The sequence below is a fragment of the Cryptomeria japonica genome, chromosome 5, assembly GCF_030272615.1.
Source record: "Cryptomeria japonica chromosome 5, Sugi_1.0, whole genome shotgun sequence".
Classification (NCBI taxonomy): Eukaryota; Viridiplantae; Streptophyta; class Pinopsida; order Cupressales; family Cupressaceae; genus Cryptomeria; species Cryptomeria japonica.
The window spans coordinates 726,598,056-726,623,615 of record NC_081409.1 but is presented as its reverse complement, the minus strand read 5'-3'; the positions used below and the strand labels follow the sequence as shown (position 1 = coordinate 726,623,615).

Here is a 25,560-nt window from a genome sequence, read left to right as displayed (position 1 = left end):
GTGAACTACATAAGTGCTGTACGTTGAAAGAGAAGACATATACCTCTTCTAAGACCATCTGTATATGGAAAGAGAAGATTAATAGTCCAACTACTCTGCAAGGTCGAACAGAAATATATATGGAAACAATACTTCCGATAGTAAATAACCAGAAAAATAGTTTGCTCATTTAAAAGCAAAGATAAGAATAATGATGACGAGGTATACCATTTGAATATACACGAATGCAAAAACGTCACTGTTGATAAGCAAGTATTTTTTAATTTTCCTTTTTTCGAACTTGAATAGAAACGCGACTGCGACCACAATTGGTGTGATGAGTACAAGAACGATCTCGTATGTCAAGAGCGATTCATACTTCGAGAAAACCTCCCTATCTCTACTTTTCAAGCTGTCCAGATCATGGGGTATTAGGACGGTGATGGTGGCACTCACAAATGCTACCACCGTCCAACAGATTGAGACTAGCAAGCTTGCCTCAGAGAAATCGGACAGCGTATCCATAGCTGAGCCCCCCCAAAAATCAACTTTCAACTGTTGTCGAAGTAACCACGCGACAACCACTACAATGGAAGCGATAAAGGCCGTAGTGTCAGAGAATAAAAACAATCTGAAAACTTTATGGAAAGCCAGTTTGGCAGCTCCATAATGTATACTCTCTTTGTCATCCTCAATCCCCCCTGGGATTTGAAACATGACCGCAAAAGTGATGGTGGCAATCAGTGATGCCACCACCATGTGTGTACTAATGATACTATCGTCTTTTGAAGGAGAAGTGGTTGTATTGGATTTTGGTATAATAGTCGACCTTACAGCTCCTGCAGCTTCCAGTCTTTCTACGATCTTGGCACAATTGGGGTTGTCTTGAGGTGCTGCAGATGCTATGTCAAGTCCATTCATGCCTTCATCGTTCAGCACATTTATATTGGCACCTCGAAATGGCAGGAGGAGGTCCAGTATCTGTATTCACAACAAAACCATACTGTATTACATTTCTAACCATTCTAATGGTCCTCACAGAGTTTCAAGCTTTGAGATAATTCATACGTAACCATATTTATACTATTTCTTGCACTGAATTTTGAAGCTATGCTTACTCATGCCATGAATAAGCATTAATGATAAATAATCATTGAGAATTAATGGATCAAGCGCAATGCATTAATAATAATCATACAATTCCATTATCAATGGATTAATAAATGATCCATCCAATACTTGATGTCTCAAGGGAGGGTGTTTGGCTCGTCCTGTGACTTTCACTGATTATGCATGATCTTTTACTAGCCTTAATATTTTCAGTTGGGTGGTGTTCAGCTTGCTACGGTTTTATAGTGTGGAGATTATGTTTCTTGCTGAGATCTAGGTTTCTATGGTTCATTTGTAGGCTGCTACAACAGTTTGTATGTAATTGCTACAGCTGGTTTCCACAGCTGTCTCTTTATTCTTTCCTCAGTTGTCTTTGTGTTTTTGTTTCAAAAGTCCCTATGTATTTGGGACAACTGAGCTTCTACATCTGATTTTGTATTTCTGATCTAATTCTGTAATTCTTATTTTCATCCAATAAAAAATAAACTTACATCAGTGAAACCTCTATTGATGCTCACATTTATTGATATTACCAATGGAATCAACCTTGAATGAAAATAAACAAATAAATACACATTATTAATACAGAGAACTATCATTTAGAATCAGACAGCTTAAATCACACACAATAAGTTTGATTTCTAGACTTAAAAGTTTTTAACACAGAATTGACTAACATTCTCTAGACTCAAATATATTGCTTAGTATTTAATTTTATCTTGGTTGATTTACAACTCATCTAAAACTTCATACACTATACTAAAATTCCATAAGCTATTAATATTAAAATAAAAATTCTACATTTAATGTTTATAACAACTATTTTTAAAAAATATTTCATTAACATTAAAATTATAGTGAAACAAGAAATGTAATAAAAGAATAATAATCTCAAGTAATAATTCATAACTTATACTCTATAATTTATTTAAATGGCAATAAGGATAACCATGGATGCAAGCATAAATAAAACTTTTCATAATGAGATTCTTGTGGATGAGAAGGGTAGTTTCAAATTTATTGAAGCTATTAGACCTCTACCCAAAAACGTCATTAAATAAAATATGTTAACTAGTGTTAGGACGTTTGAATTGAATCAACAAGTTAAAAGAGTGAACATTAGACTTGTATATTTATCTTTTATTATTGCAAAAGAAGTTTAGTGATGTGTGAAAAGGGATATTTTTTATGCATCTTTATTATGTATAAAATTTTGTACATAATTATCTAAATCATGATATTGGATCTATATATTTGTTTATTCTAATAAATACAAGATGTAGAGTATAAGAAGAAGTTGTAGTTACTCTAGGGAAAATTGGATAAAAGAGATGGATAGCGTTCTATGCGATCCATTTTTACTACTTATAAAATCAACATATTTATTCTACAATTAGTTTGTTTCTACAAAATGAAGGGTTTGATATGTACCCATGATCAATGTATTGCACAATAAGAGATAGAAGTTTTTGCATATTGTTGAATACTTTTTTGCCACCTACATATTTTATATTAAGAGTATCTTATCTAAGAGGAAATTTTCTATAATGGATTATGGTCATCATATCGACCATAGTATATTTGGTATAATATTTTTAATAGATCAACAATTGGTTTCTAGAGAAAAGAGTAGTTTTGGGGACCTTGATGTCCAAAGATTCAAAGGATAAACCAATTCTCCAAAACTTCAATGGTAGAAAATTCCAATAATAGACTTACAAATCTAGAAGAAATGCTTAGAGAATAAATGGTAGAACTAGAGCATTTTAGAACATCTCTAAGGGTAACATCTAGAAAATGCTTCATGGTCTAATGATATGTCATCCCTCATTATAATAACAAGCCACTTATGGACTATTTTCCAAACAAAGCGTCAAGCTCTATATTTTTCCCTCAAAATATGTTTCGATGAAAAATTTCATTTAATCCTTATCATTCTAATTCTTCAATGACTATTTTGTTAGATTTAAGAAATAATCATCATCAAATGGATATGTGTAATTTCCACACTTTGAAATAAAATGTAATGATAAATAATGATGATATATATATAGCACGAATTAAAACGACGAAGATAGCTTTTATCTGTTTTATCCATATTTGGTTCTTCTTTTTGAGCATCTGCCTTATTGACTTTTTTATCTGTTGTAAGCACATCAACTACAAATTGCAAAATTTTTACTCAATAATCACACTGTAGATCAGATTTCAGATGTATTCATATAAAGTGATTATTACATTGTTACAATAATCTTTAGCAACATATGCTTGATCAATACTAAATAAGAAGTTGTTCACACATTAAAGAAGAATCATTGCTAAATTGAAGTTGTATAAATTATTCTCTCTTATCGTTCCAATCAAGGTCCTAGTATAATAACTACAATCACCTCTTGATATCATTATTTAACCAACCATTGTCAAAAATTATTAGGAAGTCCACAAGGGGACATTAGAAGTGGTATCAAAGCATGTTCCTACCAACGCAAGTGGAATAGTTGATGCAATTAAGTCAGCAAACTTTAAGGGCCCTAGAAAGAGAAAAAAATGAAGCAACAATAGCCATGGAACATGAGTTTAGAACTTTTATGAAACAAACTACACGGACATTACAAAACATAACAACCACCACAGACAATCTTAGATCAAACTGGGGGAATGGAAAGGAAAGGTCCCCCAGTCAATTAGAAAGTGATGGTAGGACAACTTGGGAGTCTACTCCTAGGACCAATGCACCAACTTTCCTAATTATAGAAGAACACTTGACATGTAGGGAAGAGACTCATATCCTGGTCATAAGAGAGCTTGCAACAGAATACACAAGGTTAGATGTTGAAATAAAAATAAGTTTCCCTTTTCTAAATTTTGTGAAGAAGATTAAAAAGGAAACTATAGAAAAGGTGGGACACATCCTAATATGGATGTATAAAACAAGGTGGGAAAAATGACTATTCCCAACTTCGATGGTTCTATGAAAAATTCAGCCTACTCATGGATTCAGAAATTAGAAACTTACCTCACCCTTTTCCCTATGACAGAAAGGGATGCTATAACATATTCCATACTCCACCTAGAAGGATCAACACATGAATGGTGGCATCATGGACTAGTTACATAAGACCATAAAAATGTTAAAACCTATGTTGACTTCAAGAAAAAACTTATTGAAAGATTTGACAACATCCATCCTCAAAAACATTTTAAGGAGCTCACAAGGATAAGAGAGAAGCAGACTCTTGAAGAATATATTTCAAAATTCCAAAGGTTAGTCATCATGGTCCCTGGGATATCCAAAGATAGGATCGTTTACCTATTTGTAGAAGGATTAATAGACACCACCCATGGATTAGTAAGTGCCTTGGATCCTACTACACTACAAGAAGTGATTCTTAAGGCCACAAGGCTTGACTCCGCCCAAACAAAGGAGAAAAGTCACCATAAGAGAGTACCACCAAAAGATAATCATTTTATTGAGGAAGATGAACACAAGAAAAAATATATTTCTTATAATGATCGAGAATAATAAAAAAGGAAAGACCCTTTCTTGATTGCAAGAAAAAATGGAGAAAGGGACACATTTGTAAGTAAGATGAAATTAGCAAGGAAAAGGTGTGCTACAAATGCCAAAACGAATGGAGACATGGGAACATTTGTAATCTATAGAACATTAAGAAAAAATACTTGTGTTACAGATGTAATGAAAGGTTGGAGGTAGGACAAAAATGTAGGAAGAGAAGCCAAGCCCATAAAATAGAAGCCACATCCACTGAAGAAAAAAGAAAAGAAGGGGAAAGGACAAGAAACACATGGAGTTTTGTGGAGGATCAAATCTAGTGGTTATAACATCCTCGCATCCACAAGAAATTATTAACCTGGCGGTTTTAACTTCTTTTTATAAAACATCACATAAAGATGCAAGAGGCGCCTTATGGGTGAACACCATCAATAGAGTTATATATTTCATATAATTGAGTTAACATTTTATTTGGCCCAAGAGATGGTTTTGGTCCTCAATGGACGCTCCTGCCTCTTGTGGATAAAGTAAATTGGCCAAGAGATGGTTTTGGTCCTCGTTGGACGCTCTTGCCTCTTGCGGATAAAGTAAATTGGACCAAGAGATGGTTTTGGTCTTGGTTGGACGCTTTTGCCTCTTGTGGAAAAGGTGAGTTAGCCCAAGAGATGGTTCTGGTCCTGGTTGGATGCTCCTGCCTCTTGTGGAAAAGTAAATTGGCCCAAGAGATGGTTTTGGTCCTGGTTGGACGCTCCTGCCTCTTGTGGATAAAGTAAATTGGCCCAAGAGGTGGTTCTCATCTTGGTTGGACACTTCTGCCTCTTGTGGATAAAGTAAATTGGCCCAAGAGATGGTTATGGTCTTGGTTGGATGCTCCTGCCTCTTGTGGATAAAGAAAATTGGCCCAAGAGATGGTTCTAGTCCTAGTTGGACGCTCCTGCCTCTTGTGGATAAATTAAATTGGCCCAAGAGAGGGATCTGATCCTGGGTGGACGTTCCTGCTTGTTGTGGACTAAGTAAACTATATCTACATGTGTATACTTGTATCTATCCATGTGTCTACTTTGTGTTTTCATATGTATGCTCCATATTTTAAGTGTATTCTTCGTGTCTTCATGCATTCATGTATATACTTTATATTTTATTTAAGAAAAGAAACAGTTTTGAATTTCTTGAGGACAAGCAATATTGGATAGGGAGGGATGTAATGTCCCCACTTTGGAATACAATATATTAAAATGACGAAGATAGCGACTGGAATATATTGTGGAAGCACAATAACTATTGATTATAAGGAAGAAGACAAAACAAAGCTTCGATGGGAGGATTATAATGCTTCATAGATCGATAGAAAAATTCATTGGTAATTAATGGACAGCGACAAACATGGATCGTCAGTGATAACAATGCAGATCGTTGGTTGGTAATCCGTTGTCTATGGATAAGATTATTGATTAAGATTGATCAACACCCTTTAGACAAAAGTTAACTAATGCCACACATATATGGATAACAGTGATTATACAAGTAATTGATCCATTCATATATTGTAAGGGAACACGATCAAGATTAATATTAATCATCAATGTAGCAGGGATTTGGTTAGCATATTGTAATCTCTTTAAGTCGCTGTTTTAGCCTCGATTTATGCTAAAACAACGACTTAAAGAGATTACATTATGAGCAATAGTTAAGGATATCGGTTTAAGAAAAAGGTTGACCAATCGATGATTAGTCATAACCAATGTTAATGACAGCAGATTGTTATGGGTGACGGCAAATAAACAACCATTATGCTAATCGACATTGATTATAATAATCTATAGCATTACCGATGGAGTTGTGAGTTAGAAGATTAATGGCAGTGATCTATTATTATGACTTAAGAAGGCGATGATTAATGAGACTAATGAATAGGCATTGGATGTCTTTTGGGATACAGCCTATCATTCCGTTTTGCAAGATATAAGGAAGTGATTAAACTCGCTTCGACAATCATTGGTTTTGAAGCTTTTATCTCTTTTATCCATATTTGGTTCTGCTTTTTGAGCATCTGCCTTATTGTCTTTTTTAATCAGTTTTAAGCACATCGACTACAAATTGCAAACATTTAACTGTGTAATCACACTGCAAATCAGATCTCAGACGTATTCATATGGAGTCATTATTACATTGTTACAATAATCTTTAGCAACATATGCTTGATCAATAGTAAATAATAAGAATCATTGCTAAACTGAAGTTGTATTGTTCCAATCAAGGTCCTAGTATAATAACTACAATTGCCTCTTGATAGAATTATTTAATCAACCATTATAAAAAAAATATTAGGAAGCCCACAAGAGGACATTACAATATGCTAGAAGCTAAAATTAGTCCTAGCATAGATTGGACTCTTAAGGAGAAAGAGAAAGAGCATAAGAAAAAAGTCACTCCAATCAGTAGGATACTTGAAATTATGAATCCATGTCTATATTCAAGGAAATTAATTTAGAGGTAAAAAATGAAAATTAAATAGTGTCCAAAAAATTGTTAAGATTAGATCACATATATAAAAGGAAAAGGTCTTTCGATTATATAATATGATTACATAAAAAGAACAGAAAATACAATATTTTTATAATAAATCCAAATTAGAAGAAGATAGAGATTATGGTGAAACTCTTCTCAAAATAAATTCAAAAGAAGTTAGAAAAAGTAGAAAATGGAGACCCATACAAAGATGTAGTGACACGGGAAGAAAGTAGGGGTCAAGAGAAAATTACCTCCAAAACTTAAGAGGAGTTAAAAAATAAAGAAAGAAAAAAGATCCAAAAAGAATATATAAAAAAAGAATTCAGAACCTTGGCAAGAGAAATGTTAGCAAATGTTTTGAGTCGGACTAAAATTAAAAAAACATGAAAAGTATGAGAATAATTCTAGTGTTGATGAAATGAAATTATTCTTTAAGAATATAGATATAATAATAGAATATACAACTAGTATAGAGAGAGAAATATTTTATATGTAGAAGATATAAGAGACATTTTATTGATGCAAAATAAATAAAAAATGATTTTCCCTCTAATGAAGATAAGTAAAATAAAAAAAGAGATCCAATCATTTACCTTGTATACAAAAATAAGGCTTATTTTTCATCAGCATAGGCCATTATATTTTAATGCTTTTATTGATTTGGGATCAACAAGATCATTTAGAAAAATGAAAGATATTCTTTACAAATACTATAAACTAAGGCCAAAAATCCCAAGTGACATTCCATTACAGGTAAAAAGCTAAATGTGGGGAGATTCATATGATTTTAAATGTTATAATTTTTATCATATACTTTTTTATATTTAGTGAAAAAGTGATATTTTTTATATATGTTTATTCCATGTACAACTTGTATGGAACTTCTATGTTAAGAAAAACTCATATCTTTAAGGATTAAAGATAAAATACTAAAAAATTATATCATTTAATATAATCTCATATAGATTAGAAGATAAGGAGGAGAGAAAGAAGGAAAAAAGTTAAAGAATGTATAAAATATCACAGGATCATTATTAAAATGTTCAAGTCATAAAAGAAGATTTATTTTGTGAAATAATGTGTCAAGATTTGAAAACAATGAAAATATTATGAACACTTTTTAATTTATTTTATTAGATCAAGAGGTGTTTGAAGTTCAAATAAAGCTATAATGCTAGCTCTAATAATCCCTCATGAATTATCTTTCCTTTCAGGCATTGGTGGAGTAGCCAACATCTACTTTCAAAATCAAAAATCCCCATAAGAAACCATATGAAAGATGAGAAAATATAATTAGGATAAAATATGAAATATCCATAACATCTCTTTTTATTAAAAGGATGGAGTGGAGAGAAGGTAAGAGTGAAAATATGGCTATCCCTCCAAGAATGAATCTTCTCTAAAATATTATGGACAAGTATTTAGACACTTGGTGAGTCCATATGACGTAATATAAAAGGTGAGATGTCTCCGAACTAAGAGTAAGTATAGTGTGAATACAAATCTCCTAGATAGGGTAAACACTAACTAGATTATTCAACCCCCTTGCTTAAGTGATACGTAGGAAGAAAAATAAACACTAAAAATGATGAGTCATAACAAAATAGCCTGATAAGGTAACTATATACAATAAATATATCCAATAAAAAGAAGAAAAATAGAAAACAAACTAAGAAAAAAACTCCTCTCCAAAAGTGAGAAATGAGAAGGAATGAAAGGTCTTGAAAAATATCCCATGAATATGAGAACATGATGATGATGAACTCCTAAAGTGTGTAGAATTTGTAGACATTATTAAAGAGGAAATGACAGTGTCTACTAAAGTCCATTAACCTTCCAAGAATGTAGATCAAAATAATAGATACAAAAAAACACGAGTGAACCATAGTACATCACTAAAATATGCACGGTGCTCTACTATTGTTCTATAATCTCACAAAATATGATTAAAATAATAAATTAGAAGGTTTTTCCACTACTCCACTAAAAAATATGGATACATTTGTATAACCATGTGATAATTCCATCTTAATGGTAATAAGAATTGCTTGCGGATTGAAAAACTGAAGCATGGCACATATGTGTAAGAGAATTTGGAAACAATATTAAATCATTTATGATGCAAACGTTACTAAAAAAATTGCATACAAAATTCTAAGGAAAATGTTCATGATATGAGAATCACTAGGATTCATTTCTATGGTGGTGAAAATTAAGACTATACAAAACTCCTAGTTACACTTTATAATATAGTGCAAGTACAACACATGCATAATATATGTACAAAATATCCCTAAGGAACATAACATTAATTTGTTGTACTTTATATGAATGTATTTGTAGACTTATCTATATTTTTACAATTCTTACAAGTTTATGCTATGAGGTAGAAATTAGGACATGGGTCAAAAATGCCCTATAAATGTCAAGAAATGAAAAAAATTAAAAAATTAAAACCTCAATTATACAAAACATGACCCGTTCATCTTACATATAAAATTAAAAGACTTTATTTTGCATCTTCCATATTATTGTTTCTTCCTGAATTTATCAACACTACATAGACCAACTTTATCAAAGAGATATACTTCATGGAGAATCTTCTTACTACCTGGGAGGCCATGAATTGGGCAGGGTCTCTACAAAATGATACAATGTTCCTCTTGGACTTCAAAAAAGCATATGATAGGGTTCGGTGCTCCATCCCAATCATCACCTAGGAGGCTTAACCCAAGAGGATTTTGGATTCCTAGCAACCCTTTGTTAGTAGGCCCAAACTCTCTTTGAAAGATACCTATGTTTAGATTGATATAAATGGTTCCTTAATTGAATCATTCAGCCTTGAAAGATCCATTAGATAGGGTTCTCCATTATCCCCTACTCTATTTTTCATAGCAGTAGATTCTATACACTACTTTCTCAAAGAGGCCACTCTTTCACCTAGAGTTAAGGGTATATGCATCACTAACATGGAAAATCTATTAAACTTTCAATTTATGGATAATACTTCCCTATTTCTTGAACTCAACAAAGATAATATGGGATCTCCAATGAAGAAGATCTCTCTTTTTTGTGATGTTTCTTGTGCAAAGCTATCAAAATCCAAATCCATAATGTTAGGGTAGCAAGAAGAGCCTCCTCTACGGTTTGCAAATATGACATTGAGTGGGGTGGTCCTTCAAAGCAAGTGAGATACTTGAGAATATTGTTTCCCTTAATCAAAATTTAAAAGATATATGGTTATGGTTTAAGGGGAAATTTAAGCACAAACTAGGTGAATAGGATTGACAGTTCTTTTTCTTGGCTTGCAAATTGTAGGTTTATCAAAAAATACTATCTTCATATAGCCTCTACTATTGCTTAGTATGGTTATTTTATAGTTATAGTTAATTAAATTCAAAATTAGAAAAGGAGTTTTCAATGGTCTAATGGAAAAGAAAAGAGGAAACAACATATTGTAAAATGGCAATGGTGTTCCATTCATAAGAAGTGGGGGGGCTCTTAGACTGAAAGATCTTAAGTTACAATACATTACACTTGCTTGCTTGGGAACAAGAAGGATAATATTGTTTCTTACATGGCCCCATAGGACACCATATGACACCTTAGGACACCATACGACCCATAGCAACACTATATCGTGTTCTAAGGGGTCACATGGTGTCCTAAGGGGTCATATTGTGTCCTATGACCCCTTAGAACACCATAAGACCCCTTAGAACACAATATGGTTTCTTTATGGGGTGTATGGTGTCCTAAGGGGTCATATGGTGTCCTATGGGGTCATAGGACACCATATGACCCCTTAGAACATAATATGGTGTCGTTATGGGTCGTATGATGTCCTAAGGGGTCATATGGTGTCCTATGACCCCTTAGGACAGCATATGACCCCTTAGGTATCGTTGGGAATCATATTGTCTCTTAATGGGTCATATGGTGTGTTATGACCCCTTAAGACACAATATGACCCCTTAGGACACCTTATGTTGTCATTATGGGTCATATCATGTCCTAAGGGGTCATATGATGTCTTAAGGGATCATAAGACACCTAATGACCGCTTAGGACACCAGATGACCCATAATGACACCATATGGTGTCCTAAGGGGTCATATAGTGTCCTAAGGGGTCATAGGACACCATATGATCCCTTAGGACACAATGTGAACCCTAATGACATGTAAGGGGTTATATGGTGTCCTAAGGGGTCATATGACCCGTTAGGACACCATATGACCCCTTAGGACACCATATGCCCCATAACGACACTATATGGTGTTCTAAGGGGTCACATGGTGTCCTAAGGGGCCATCTGGTGTCATATGACCCCTTAGGACACAATATGGGGTTGTTAAGGGTCATAGTGGCGTGAGGGGTCATATTGTGTCCTATGATCCCTAGGACACGATATGACCCCTTAGAACACAATATGGTTTTTTTATGTGTTGTATGGTGTCCTAAGGGGTCATATGGTGTCCTATGAACCCGTAGGACACCATATGCCCCTTTAGGTGTCATTAGGGATCATATTGTGTCTTAACGAGTCATATGGTGTGTTATGACCCCTTAAGACACAATATGACCCCTTAGGACACCATACGACCCATAATGACACCATATGGTGTCCTAAGGGGTCATAAGACACCATATGACCCTTGAGGACACAATGTGAACCCTAACAACACATAAGGGGTTATATGGTATCCTAAAGGGTCATAGGACACTATATGACCCCTTAGAACACCATATGACCCCTTAGGACACCATATGACCCATAACGACACTATATGGTGTTCTAAGGGGTCACATGGTGTCCTAAGGGGTCATCTAGTATCCTATGACCCCTTAGGACACCATATGGTGTCGTTATAGGTTGTATGGTGTCGTAAGGGGTCATATGGTGACCCCTTAGGACACCATATGACCCCTTAAAACACAATATGGTGTCATTATGGGTGGTATGGTGTCCTAAGGGGTCATATGGTGTCTTATGGGGTCATAGGACACCATATGACCCCTTAGGTGTCGTTAGGGATCATGTTGTGTCTTAACGGGTCATATGGTGTGTTATGACCCCTTAAGACACCATACGACCCCTTAGGACACCTTATGTTGTCATTATGGGTCGTATGGTGTCCTAAGGGGTCATATGGTGTCTTAAGGGATCATCAGACACCATAAGACCATACTAACACCATATGGTGTACTAGGGGGTCATATGGTGTCCTAAGGGGTCATAGGACACCATATAAACCATACTCACACCATATGGTGTACTAAGGTGTCATATGGTGTCCTAAGGGGTCATAGGACACCATATGACCCCTTAGGACACAATATGATGCCTAACGACACCTAAGGGGTCATATGGTGTCCTATGACCCATTAAGACACCATATGGTGTCGTTATGGGTTGTATGGCTACCTAAGGGGTCATATGGTGTACTATGACCTCTTAGGACAACATATGGTGTTGTTATGGGTCTAATGGTAACCTAAGAGGTCTTATGGTGTCCTATGACCCCTTAGGACACCATATGACCCCTTAGGTGTTGTTAGGGGTCATATAGTGTCCTATGACCCCTTAGGACCTAGAGAGAGGAGAGAGTGAGGAATAAACTGAGGGAAAGAGGTGAGAGAGGGAATTAGATGGGTGTAAGGATGGAGAGGGAGATAGCTCGAGGGATAGGAGAATAAGGGAATTGTGAGAGCTAAAGAGGGGAGGGACAAAGAAGAGTATGTATCTATAAGAATGAAGAGCCCAAGAAGAGGTAAGGGGAGAGAGAGAATATGAGATCTAGTTCATAAAGAGAGATAGAACTACGAGGGAAGGGAGATAAAGAAGGGATAGGTGAGATGGGGGTTTCTATGTACACATTTGGTGCTCTCCCTATTTGGCACACACCAAATGTGGAATATGGACCACATTTGGCGCGCGCCAAATGGGAAAACCCATTTATCACATTTGGTGCACGTCAAATAGAGTGAGCGCCATATTTGGCACGTGCCAAATGACCCGCTTTGGGAAAAACCAAACCTATGGGTTGGATGTTCCTTGGGAATCCAACCCAAAGGTTTTGATGACCATTTTAGGCTAGAGACGTGTTTTTATCAAAACATTGAAAATTTTGACATATTTTTGGTCGTGCTCTCCGTCAGGTTTGCATGTGTTTCAATGAAGTTAAAAAAAATACCATGGTAAACTTGAACTCCCTCTTAGCTATCCAACAATGTAATTTATTTCAAATTTTGATTTCGTTAAGTCTTTCATCTATAATTTCATTTTTCAGTGTGTCCGTTTTTTGTCAAAAACCAACATGCACTATTTTGGGTATAGATTTTTACACGTTCATCAGATTTTAAAAAAAACTTACATTTTTAGAAATTAGACTCCATTCTACACAATTTAAAAAAAAAGGTTTTGATTTTTTATTAGTTTTCAATGATTGTAGGGGGGAGCACGCTCAAATTTCTATTTTTTCAGGATGTGTCCACTTCAAAAATTAGTAAAAAATCATATACTCATTACAAAATTAGCTGAAAAATCTGACATAAACTACAAGGTGTTAGCTTCTCACTGAAGAGATTTTAAAAATTCAAAAATAAAAGTTAACATTTTAGGGGGGCCACAATTGACGATATGTTATGTTTTTTGCATAAAGATAGGACCAGTTTTTGTGGCCCCCCTTTTTGAAGCCCTTAATCTCCACCATTCTCAAAACAAATTAGTAGTTTAGAAAGTAGATTCGAAGCACTCCGACTCTTGTTCTTGTTGCATCTTCAAATTTGGAGTGTAATTAGGTTCAATTTGTCGTTGAAGTTCAGACTTTGCTGATTTCAGAAGAAAAAAAAAGTGGCATCTTAAGACCCCGTTTTGGTACCACAACTTGGTGCACATACCCATAGACTTCCTCTTCTAGTATTCCATTTAGAAATGTTGACTTTACATCCATCTGATATACTTTTAATCCTCTATATGCTGCAAATGCAAGTAGAGTCCTAACACCTTCCAATCTAGCAATTGGTGCAAATGTCTCACCATAGTCTTCTCCTTCCTGTGCATAACCTTTGCATACCAGTCTGGCTTTGTTTCTGACTACTAGTCCATCTTCATTCAGTTTATTTCTAAATACCCATTTAGTACCTATTACATTTTTGTTCATTGGTCTGGGTACTAGGGTCCAAGTATTGTTCTTCTCAATCTAGTCAAGCTCTTCTTCCATAGCCTTGATCCAATGATCATCTCCCAAATTTGCCTTTGTTGTTCTAGGCTCAATAGTGGAGATCATACAAAAATTATCTCTTATTCTTCTTTTGGTTAACACACCAGCATCTTTATCTCCAATAATTTGATCGGGATTATGATTGAGTCTAACATACCTTGGAATAACATGATCATGATCATTAGGTTCTTCTTCTTCGTCATCTTCTTCATCCTCTGCAGAATCTACTTGTTCCGGTTGAACTGGTGTTGCAACATTCATTTCACCAACTTTTGGCTTCACCGATTCTGGTTCCAAAATCAGAATGTAAGGTTCATATTCCTTCTTCTCCTCATTGGTTTCTCTTGCATCTCTAGGACACTCATCCACTTAGACATTAGTACTTTCAATGATCCTTTTTGTTCGGTTGTTGTGACATTTTTAGTCTTTTCTCTTGGTGGAGTAACCAAGAAATATTCCTTCATCACTCTTAGCATCAAACTTACCAACATAGTCACCTCTCTTAATAAAACATCTGCTACCAAAGATCTTAAAGTAATTGACATTAGGTGATCTACCATACCAGTATTCATAAGGACTTTTATCCTTACCTCTTTTAACCAATGTCTGGTTCATTGTGTAGACAACTATGCTGACAACTTCTCTCCAGAAAGTCTCAGCAACACCTCCTTGTATTAGCATAGTTCTCGCAACTTCAAAAACTGACCGATTGTTCCTCTCTGCAATACCATTTTGTTGTGGTGTCTTAGGTGTAGAAAGCTACCTCTTAATTCCATTATCTTCACAATATCTAGTGAATTCCTCTGAAGTAATTTGACCACCTTGATCAATTCTTAAGCACTTTATCTTCTTATCACTTTCTTTTTCAACTAAGGCTCCGAATGCCTTAAACTTGCTAAAGGCTTTTGTTTTGTCCTTCAAGAATGTGACCCACATCATTCTTGAGCAATCATCATTGAAGATCATAAAATACCGATCACCTTGAATACTCCTAGTCCTTATTGGTCCACAAAGGTCTGTATGAACCAATTCTAGCACATGTTCTGCTGAGAAAGATTTGCTATTAAAAGTTGAGGATGTCATCTTCTCTAAATGACATTCCTTACTCATAGCATTCACCGATTTGTCCAACTAAGGCAACCCTCTTACCGATTTGGACTTACTAACTTTGACAATGTTATCAAAATTTACATTATAAAATCTCTTATGCTAAAGCCAACTATCTTCTACTTTAGCAATTAAACAATTGTTGACATTAGAATTTAGGTGAAACAAGTTAGCTTTTGTCTACTTGTTGGTTGCAATCAGTTCACCTTTGCTCCGATAGATTTTGCACATCCCATGCTTGAATTCTAGTGGATAACCTTTGTCATTAAGTTGAGAAACACTCAAAAGATCATGTTTCAATCCTTTTACCCAATAGACATCATCTGCACTGCTTTTTCCATTCAAAGAGATGGTTCCCTTTCCTCTTACCATACATGGTGAATCATTTCCAAATCTCACAACACCTCCATCAAATTCCTTCAAAGTAAGAAACTTACTCTGGTCATCGGTCATGTGGTGTGAGCAACCACTGTCTATAATCCAATCATCAGAACTATCCATCTGAGAGATTAATGCCTTTTGATCTGATGTCTCTTCTTTAATGGCAACAAAGACAATGTCCTCATTTGCATCTTCTTTAGACTCCTCATCTGTAATTCTTCCATCAATTGTAATGAGGGAGTCTCTTTTACCTTTGCCTTTGTACTTCTTATACTTCTCTCGTTGCTACTCATTGTCTCCATTTGGACAGTTAGCTGCAATATGTCTAATCTGGTTACATGCAAAACACTTCAAAGGTAATTTACCTCTATACTTATCGGTACTTCTGGGTAACCGCTTGGCCAACAATGCTTCAAGCTCAATCAGACTGTCTTTATCATCAACTTCTCTGTTGGATCTGGACTCATGAATGTAACTAGTTTCTCTGCTTTTCCTTATCGAAGGGTTAGAAACTGAAGCTCTAAATGCATATTTTGATTTCTGAATACTTCCATCATTTAACCATTTAATTCAAATGCAGTTAGTTTACCAATGATGGAGTCAAGAGTTACCTTTGTTTTATCAATAGACTTGAGTTCTTGAATGGCTACAACTCGGATAATGTAGACTGGTAGAAGGGTTATCAACACCTTGCTAACCATTGTGGTATCCTCCATTGTACCACCAACACTTTTGATCTCACCGACTATCTCCTTGATCCTTCGGCCATACTGTTGAATATTCTCACCTTCAGACATCCGCATGTCATCAAATTTACCTCTCAGACTCTCTTCTTTGGCAATCTTCACATGCTCATTACTGCTATATAAATCCTCAAGATTCTTCCACACTTCATAACTAGTCTCCAAACCATGGACATTGTTGGTGTAAATAATTATTCATCAGGGATATTATTACACTTACTTAAGTTTACTTAGGATAATGCATTTTCATAGTAGTTTGGGTATGAGACACTTGGGTGTTTGTGCCACATTGGGATAATGTGTGTAGGAGAAATTCCACCTTTTATGGTGTTGATTTTGTTGTTACAATCCACTCTTGTTGTTACACTCCACATTCAGTGGGTGATCCACCTCATATGGACTATTATATTATTTCTCCTACCTACCCACACCTATTTCCTACCTACCCTTGTTTCTTATTGAGCCACATGTCATGTTTGTGTGCTCACATATCCCTAGCCTTGCCTATATAAGCAGGCTCATCTACATTGTATGTAACTATTGAACAACTATTGAATCATGTTATTGATCATTTTCTATTGATGAGAATATAGTTTATTCTTGTCCCATATTATGTCTCTATTTTGTACATTTCATTGAGCTCTTGATCTTGGCAAAATCCAACATGGTATCAGAGCCATTGGGGCTTCATTGATTCATCTTGAAGAGGCATTATTGCGACGTCAAGAGGCAGATCTGAGGAGTAGCATCTTTTTGGAGGTGTCCTAGACCAGATCCGACCCCACCATTGTGTCCAGAAGGCCGTTTCCATGAATTTTGGTTATAAAGTTGGCCTATTTTGGTGAGAAAATTTTTTTCTCCAATTTTGCTAGTATTGTACAGATTTCGAAAAAAAATTATTATTTTTCAAAAAAAAAAAATTTCTTTTTCTGAAATAGTTTTTCAAAAATCAAAAATGAAAAAAATTGAGAAAAAAAAATGAAAAAAATTGAAAAGCGAATCAAAAAAAAAAAAATCAAAAAAAGGATTTTTTGGGGGGTCCGCAGACCCCCCCCTGTGACCCCACAGTCTGCAGGTCTGCAGCGCAGGTTGCAGGCGTCGTCGTACCTACGTCGCTGCCGCTGAAGCCTCATCGTCCGTGCTGACCTCGACCGCTCCGGACGCCGCCGCGTTCGTTTCCCGTGCCGCCCGTCAACCGCCGCCCGCCTGCAGCACACGTCCCATCCGCCGACACGCTTCCTCCAGCGGCTCCCACGTGCACCTCCTGGCACCACCAGTGCTGCCAGCAAAGAAACCTCCGGTCACCTCCCACCGGCCTCCGTGCCACGTCACCCGGAGAATCCTGCGTCCGCCACGTGGCAGGCGGCCACTGGCCCGTGGGCACAAACCTGCCACGCAGACATCCGTACGATCGCCACATCAACGACCAAATCAACTCATCCAGTCAGCAAATCTATACGGTACGGACACACAGTCAGCTGCACAATCACTGCCACGTCATCTATCAGTACAGTATGGATGCCCAGTCAGCAGAGGGCGAAGTTTTTGCGACGGTCATACGACCGTCAAATTTAACCCAGTGATTTGCTGACGTCAACGCCACGTTAGCATTTTTCAAAAATTTGGCAGGCCCCTCTCATTTGCATTTTTTATTTTGCAGTTCAACTTCAAATGGCCATAACTTGCTCATTTTTGCTCCTTTTTGGGTGCAATTTTTTTTTAAATGGGCTATAATTTCGTGCTCTCCGCAGTGGTGAAATTTTTTTTTGATTTTGATGCATGGATTTTTCAGAAAATGCAGTTTTTGGTGACTGTACCTGAGTAATCCTAGTTTTTGCAACTTCAGAGGCTTCGTTTGGGGTCATACGACCTCCTTTTCAGGTGCCTTTTTTTTGAAAGTGTGTATTTTTTCATCTAATTTCACATGATTCTATCAGATTGATTCCATTGTAAGTATAAATTGTACTTTCATATTTTGGCCATTTTTGGCTCTTTTGGTACTTGTATATTTGCTTGAATCTCAGTTAGATTCATTGAACTATTGATTGAAGTCTCTTTTATCTCATTTGAGAAGTAAAATTTGCATCATAAGTCCACTTTGCCTTGTTTTGCAAGTGGCTCATTGTAATCGCACTAAGTATAAAGTGCCAAAATCATCACTTTAGGGGGGGTAAATTGATTGAGTGAATTTGGGAACATACTCTGAATTAGAAAAGGAACTGATAATGGCCTCTAATGCTTGATTATTCTCCTGTTGATCCTTCTTTTGATCATTTGACAAAATCCCACTAGGCAAGCTATATTTAGTAACAAAATGTTCCCAATATTGACTTCCTAAGCTCTTGATATAGATATTCATCATATCACTCTAGATTCTGTAGTTTTCCCTATTGAACTTCAGACCTTCTTTCTTCATCATGTTCTTCTAGATCTTTACCTCAAGCTATTAGGCTTAAACACAAGAGGACTTGAAATGCTCTGATATGAATTGATGATATGATGAATCAATAATGATCCGATCAACTAATGAGAGGGTGGGGGGTGAATCAGTAGATAGAAAACAAGCTAAACTTTCACAAAAATCAAACCCAAATCATAAATCAATCACTAAACTAATCAATTTAAACACTGAACTATAAACTGCAACTGCACTGTCAAGCTTACCGATTGACTGGAATACCAATATAATAGTGTAACAGATCTGAAACTCATATACTATTTAACCAAAACATCAAACCACTTTACTAACATTAGTAATAGCACATTTCAAATCAGTTTTGGTCATCTAAACACATCTAAGTGGCTTTACCAGTTAAATAGATTAACCATATCAAAACATAACCACAAAATCATTCACCACTTAGCACAATAATTTTTGACGTGGAAACCCAAATGGTAAAAACCACAGTGGGGATGAATACCCACAAGTATTATGAACTCTTATGAAGTTTTCCCTATTATGAGCCAAGCCTTGTTAGAAGCTTTACAAAAATGTCCTGTTAGGAACATATCCGGTTAAGGACCACCCGGTTAAGGGATTGACTAGAATACCCTGTTAAAGTCAATACCCTATTAGGAGTAACCTCGATAGAATATTTCAAATCCAAGCTAATGGATCACCTGGTTAGAGGATTTAGAAAACACCAACCCTGTTAAAGCTTACCCCCGTTAAGGGATTTAACTGTTGTAGCTATTAAAGAACAATAGGGTCTTTGCTGATCTGGTAATAACACTACTCTTTTTTATCAAATCCTTTTCATGCTCCTATCTTCCTTCACACATTCTATAGATGCTCCTCTTGGTTTGACAATCAATCACACTGACACACTTAACCAAAATTTCCAACACTGTTACAAAATAACTCATCGACCTTATAAGAAAAGCAATAGGTTGGTAACACATTACAAAACCTAAGATCTCATAGAGATTACAAACATATCAGTTTAAACATGACCGTTGGGTTACATAGCAATCATTTGCACATTGTTCTAGACAACCTCGACCACTCCTTGATCACTGCATATTGGATCCTGTAACTCATCACGCGGTTTCCACTTCATACAATGTACTCACTCATTCCCAAGATAAAATAGTTATCTCTACACGCCAAAACCACTTTGAAACTCATCATGTGCATCATGCATATGTGACATAATCATCTCCGATCACCATTCGATAATAGATCAACACAACTGAATCACTAAGATCCATCGCTTAGGGTTCGACATATCAACAGGTAAGGGTTACCGGTTGATCTCACTGCTTCAATAGTAATACTGGTTTCCTTCACTACTCAACTACCAGTTGCATTACTGCATCACTACAAGTCGCAATACAACTCCATTACCAATTACAATTGACATTAATGACAACCCTTATGCTTCATTAATGCAATGTTCATGCAATGCCAACATTTGACACTTTTTTTCATTGTAAAAGGTTATGGGTCATTTCAAAACAATGCTAACTTAATAAAAAATAAATGATACAAACATGTCTGAAGTTGGCTTTATTTGCCCAATATTTATGTATCATTATAAACACTTCTCTCCACATATTTGGCCCCCACTTTATCCATATAAACACACACTCTTATGTATTAATCTATAATACCTAATTATTACACTTATCTATATACATATCTCCATATAGTTCTTTTCCACCTAAATATAAGCATTTGACCAACTAAGGTCATTTTTATAGTCACAAACTCTACACACAATCACAAATTCTACCTTTCTCTTTATAAAATAAATAACTTAAATTGTTTTTGCTAACTCCCTTAATTTTTTTGACAAACTTTCTTAACACAAATTTTAGAAAAAATAATGTTATGTGCTAGCATTCAATGATATTCCATGCATTTATTTTAACCATCAAGCATATCAAATTATAATCATGTCTAATCTTAAAGTATTAAACGAATAATCAACATAAAGACCAGTAACAAATCTACATATGTTATCCTAAGATAATTGTTTTCAAACTTTAATACACATTTGTAGGGTTTTACCTATGAGAATATATATTCTCTTAACATAATGATAGTCACTTCAAGGCATTTCTAGATGCTTAGTCATTAGATACTATTAATGAGCAGACTACATGGAGATGGACCTAATGAGTAGAGAAACAAGAGAGTACATATTATTTTGTTTGAAGTCCTAACATCAAGGATGTATCCGTCATTGTGGAACTTACCCAAACCACTAGACTTGATCTTCATGATTAAGATAAAATTTGAGGCCATATATAGAATAAAAGAGCATATTTTCATACTAGATACCATCGAAGTTCTTGAATCTCTATTAGAGACATAAATTATTGTGTCATTGAGTTATATATCCCCTCCATCACATCTACTTCAATAAAATAGGAAGTTTAATAATTATATTTAACATTCCCATGTCTTGATTGTTTAATCTAGACTAATTATATTTAATTAATTAAACTAGATTAATTGCATGAAAACCTCTTTTTTAGTATAATTAAAATAGACAGATAAAATTGAAAAGTTATTCAAATATAAAAAAGAAAGAACAATAAAATTGTCACGAAAAATTCAAAGAACAGATTCTTAAAATTCAAAATAAAAAAGTTCCAAAAAGCAAAATAGTATCTTCATGTTATAGAATAAATTTTGAAGAAAACTAACTAAAAATTCACTGTAAGAAAAATTTATATTCTATATTATAATTCAAAATATCATTATCAATCTATTAGAAATCTCTCAAATTAACATTTTGCTTTAATTTTGCTTGGGATTTCAACGTCCTTAGAGATCTGGAGCACCAATTGTCTGACATAAGAAAGTAATCTATTTTAACCCATTTTATTGAAAATGTGGATTAAGGCCTATAAAAAAAAAGTTTCCTTCGAGCAATTTCCAAGATGTGTTGAGTAAGCAGAGAAGCAGAAACCAAGAAAATAGAAAGATGGGTAAAGAATGTAAAACCTGGAGAAACCAAGAAAATAGAAAGATGGGTAAAGAATGTAAAACCTGGAGACTGACTCCATTTATTGCTGCGAAATGTAACGTCGTATTGCGAGAAAGGTCATGGTCACGGCTCACCATTTCTTCTGCTTTTTTTTCCTCTTTGTTTGCAAGTAGACACCTCACTACATCAAATTGATCATATTCGACTGCAAAGTGTAGAACAGATCTCTGATCTGAACTGCGGATTTCGATAGAATCTGGTATTCTCATCATAAATTCGTCAATCATCTCCATGCGGCCTTTCATGGCTGCTACATGAACTGCGCATCTTCCATACTCATCCTCCTCCGTCATTGTGTCGTTCCGCCACGATTCATGATTTAACATTGCCACTACACTCTCGAGACGTCCTCCTTGCACGACTGCATGTAGAATCGGGGTTTTAGGAATAACCCGAGGCACATCTACCTCCAACGAGACTTGTGAACCGGAAAATTTGGAAAGAAAACTAGTCCTATTGTGTCTGGGTGGATTGTCGAAGATCGCCACAAGTACATCTGCCTCACATTCATATTAGCTGAAGTCAATATACGACAGATGTGCAAACTTAATATTTACTTCAACTTCAACAAATAATGTGTAAATTTACCTTCATATCCCCTGTAAGCTGCCTCTCTAAAAGATCGATCCCATTCAAATTGATCTTCAAATGACCTGGCCTCCAATAAACGTTCAACTATTCGCCGGTAGCCATACTGCGAAGCTATCACCAGAGGTGTCTCTGCAAACTTATTATATTCTGTTTGAGTTGCGCGGTAGAAAGTACTCTGTTTGCGGACAACTCTCTGTTTGAGTTCAAGGAATTTTTCGACGACATCTAGATTGCCACTTTTAACAGCTTCGTGAAGTGGCGTGTTTTTATCCTTGTTTCGAGCTTCACCTAAAGAAGGATTTATTTGAAGGATCCATTTAACAAGATCTATATGTCCTTTTCTGGCAGCAATATGCAGAGGAGTATCTTTTTGGAAAGTAACCTCACGCAGAGCATGGCCGTTCTGCTCATGTAAACTTTGAATGGTACAAACATCACCAGCTTCCGAAGCAACAAAGAGATCCCTTTTCATCATGTTCTTTCTTTTTTCTGCTTGCATACAATAGAGGATGCACCCAAAAAATCACAGACAACGGAAGAATAGGTTTCCGCCTTAAAACTGCGTGGCCCTGAGTCAATTATCATAGATGAATTTAGAAAGGTGTGAAAATTAAGAAAAACGAAAAAAAGCAGGGCAGAGGAAGGGCACTGGCTATGGAGAGTACAAAATGGCCCGCCCCATCCCCATCCCTATCCCCATCCCCACCCCAGCCTGGAGATGAAAGCGAAGGACATGAAAACAGACTCTGATGACACAAATTAATTGCCTACCAAATTACATCGTCTATTCATTTTCGTCTCCAGGCTGTGGTGGGGATGGACACTGGCTATGCAGAGTAAAAAATGGCTCGCTCCATGTGCATTTTGTACTGCCCATCCCCACCCCAGCCTGGAGCGAAAACGAAAGACATGAAAACAGACTCTGATGACACAAATTAATTGCCTATTAAATTACATCGTCTATTAATAATGGTGATGTGAAATAAAATAACTATTCTAATAGTTTTATTTCACATCCACCGTACACGGGATGGTGGATGAGGATGCATGGCATGGGGCGGGCCATTTTGTACTCTCCATAGCCAGTGCCATTCTAATAGTTTTATTTCACATCCACCGTACACGGGATGGTGGATGAGGATGCATGGCATGGGGTGGGCCATTTTGTACTCTCCATAGCCAGTGGGCTGGCTATGGAGAGTACAAAATGGCCCACCCCATGCCATGCATCCTCATCCACCATCCCGTGTACGGTGGATGTGAAATAAAACTATTAGAATAGTTATTTTATTTCACATCATCATTATTAATATCATTATTAATAGACGATGTAATTTAGTAGGCAATTAATTTATGTCATCAGAGTCTGTTTTCATGTCTTTCGTTTTCGTCTCCAGGCTGGGGTGGAGATGGGCAGTACAAAATGCACATGGAGCGAGCCATTTTTTACTCTGCATAGCCAGTGCCCATCCCCACCCCAGCCTGGAGATGAAAATGAATAGACGATGTAATTTGGTAGGCAATTAATTTGTGTCATCAGAGTCTGTTTTCATGTCCTTCGCTTTCATCTCCAGGCTGGGGTGGGGATGGGCACTGGCTATGCAGAGTACAAAATGGCCCCGCATGCCATGCCTCATCTACCATTCTGCGTACGGTGGATGTGAAATAAAACTAGCAGAGTACAAAATGGCCCCCCATACCATGCCTTATCTACCATTCTACGTACCAAATTACATCGTCTATTCGTTTTCGTCTCCAGGCTGGGGTGGGGATGGGCACTGGCTATGCAGAGTAAAAAATGGCTCGCTCCATGTGCATTTTGTACTGCCCATCCCCACCCCAGCCTGGAGACGAAAACGAAAGACATGAAACAGACTCCGATGACACAAATTAATTGCCTACTAAATTACATCATCTATTAATAATGGTGATGTGAAATAAAACAACTATTCTAATAGTTTTATTTCACATCCACAATACACGGGATGGTGGATGAGGATGCATGGCATGGGGCGGGTCATTTTGTACTCTCCATAGCCAGTGCCCATCCCCACCCTGGAGACGAAAACGACAGGCTTTGATGATACAAATTAATTGCCTACCAAATTACGGCAATGGCTACGCAGCGGACAAAACGGCCCGCCCCATGCCATGCCCCCATGTGATGACGTGACGGCCCCATCCAATCAAACCCTCCGTGCCATCTCCAGTCCTTTTCGGACATTTTTTCATTTTTTTTGACAAGTCCGTGGGTGTGGGGGATTTTTTTTTTTTCAAAGTATGATTACATTTTTAAATTAAAATAATTTATTTTAATTGTTTTTATAATTTTTTATTTTAATTTTTTTATAATTTTTTATAATAAGTATGACATCTTCTAAAGTTTAATATTTTTAGAATAATTAAACATATAATATATGATACATAAGTAAAAATTAAAAATTTAATTCAAACTATAACTTATTGCTCAAATTTACAAAATAAAATGTATATAAATTACACACAAGTAAAAAAATTAAATTCAAACTATGTAAATATTGCATCTAGATTGACAATGTCCCAAAAGGATTGGATGGTCACGTCATCACATGGGGGCATGGCATGGCATGGGGCCGGGCCATTTTGTCCGCATCTAGATTGACAATGTCCCAAAAGGATTGGACGGTCACGTCATCACATGGGGGCATGGCATGGCATGGGGCCGGGCCGTTTTGTCCACTGCGCAGCGGACAAAACGGCCCGGCCCCATGCCATGCCATGCCCCCATGTGATGACGTGACCGTCCAATCAAACGGTCCAATCAAACTGTCCATGCCATCTCTAGTCCTTTTGGGACATTTTTCCTTTTTTTGATAAGTCCGTGGGGGGTGGAGGATTTTTTTTTTTTTTTAATGTATGAT

The 25,560-nt window shown here is 36.2% G+C and overlaps 1 protein-coding gene across 1 annotated transcript; it reads right to left on the bottom strand.

The window, feature by feature from the left end:
* Positions 1–23,251, bottom strand: LOC131875656 (protein ACCELERATED CELL DEATH 6-like). Its single transcript, XM_059220261.1, has 3 exons — positions 22,658–23,251; positions 22,072–22,565; positions 1–960 (listed from the first exon to the last, which is right to left on the bottom strand). The coding sequence occupies exons 1-3, from the start codon at positions 23,157–23,159 to the stop codon at positions 166–168; spliced, it is 1,791 nt and encodes a 596-aa protein (XP_059076244.1). The 5' UTR covers positions 23,160–23,251; the 3' UTR covers positions 1–165.
* Between the last annotated feature and the right edge of the window lie 2,309 nt (positions 23,252–25,560).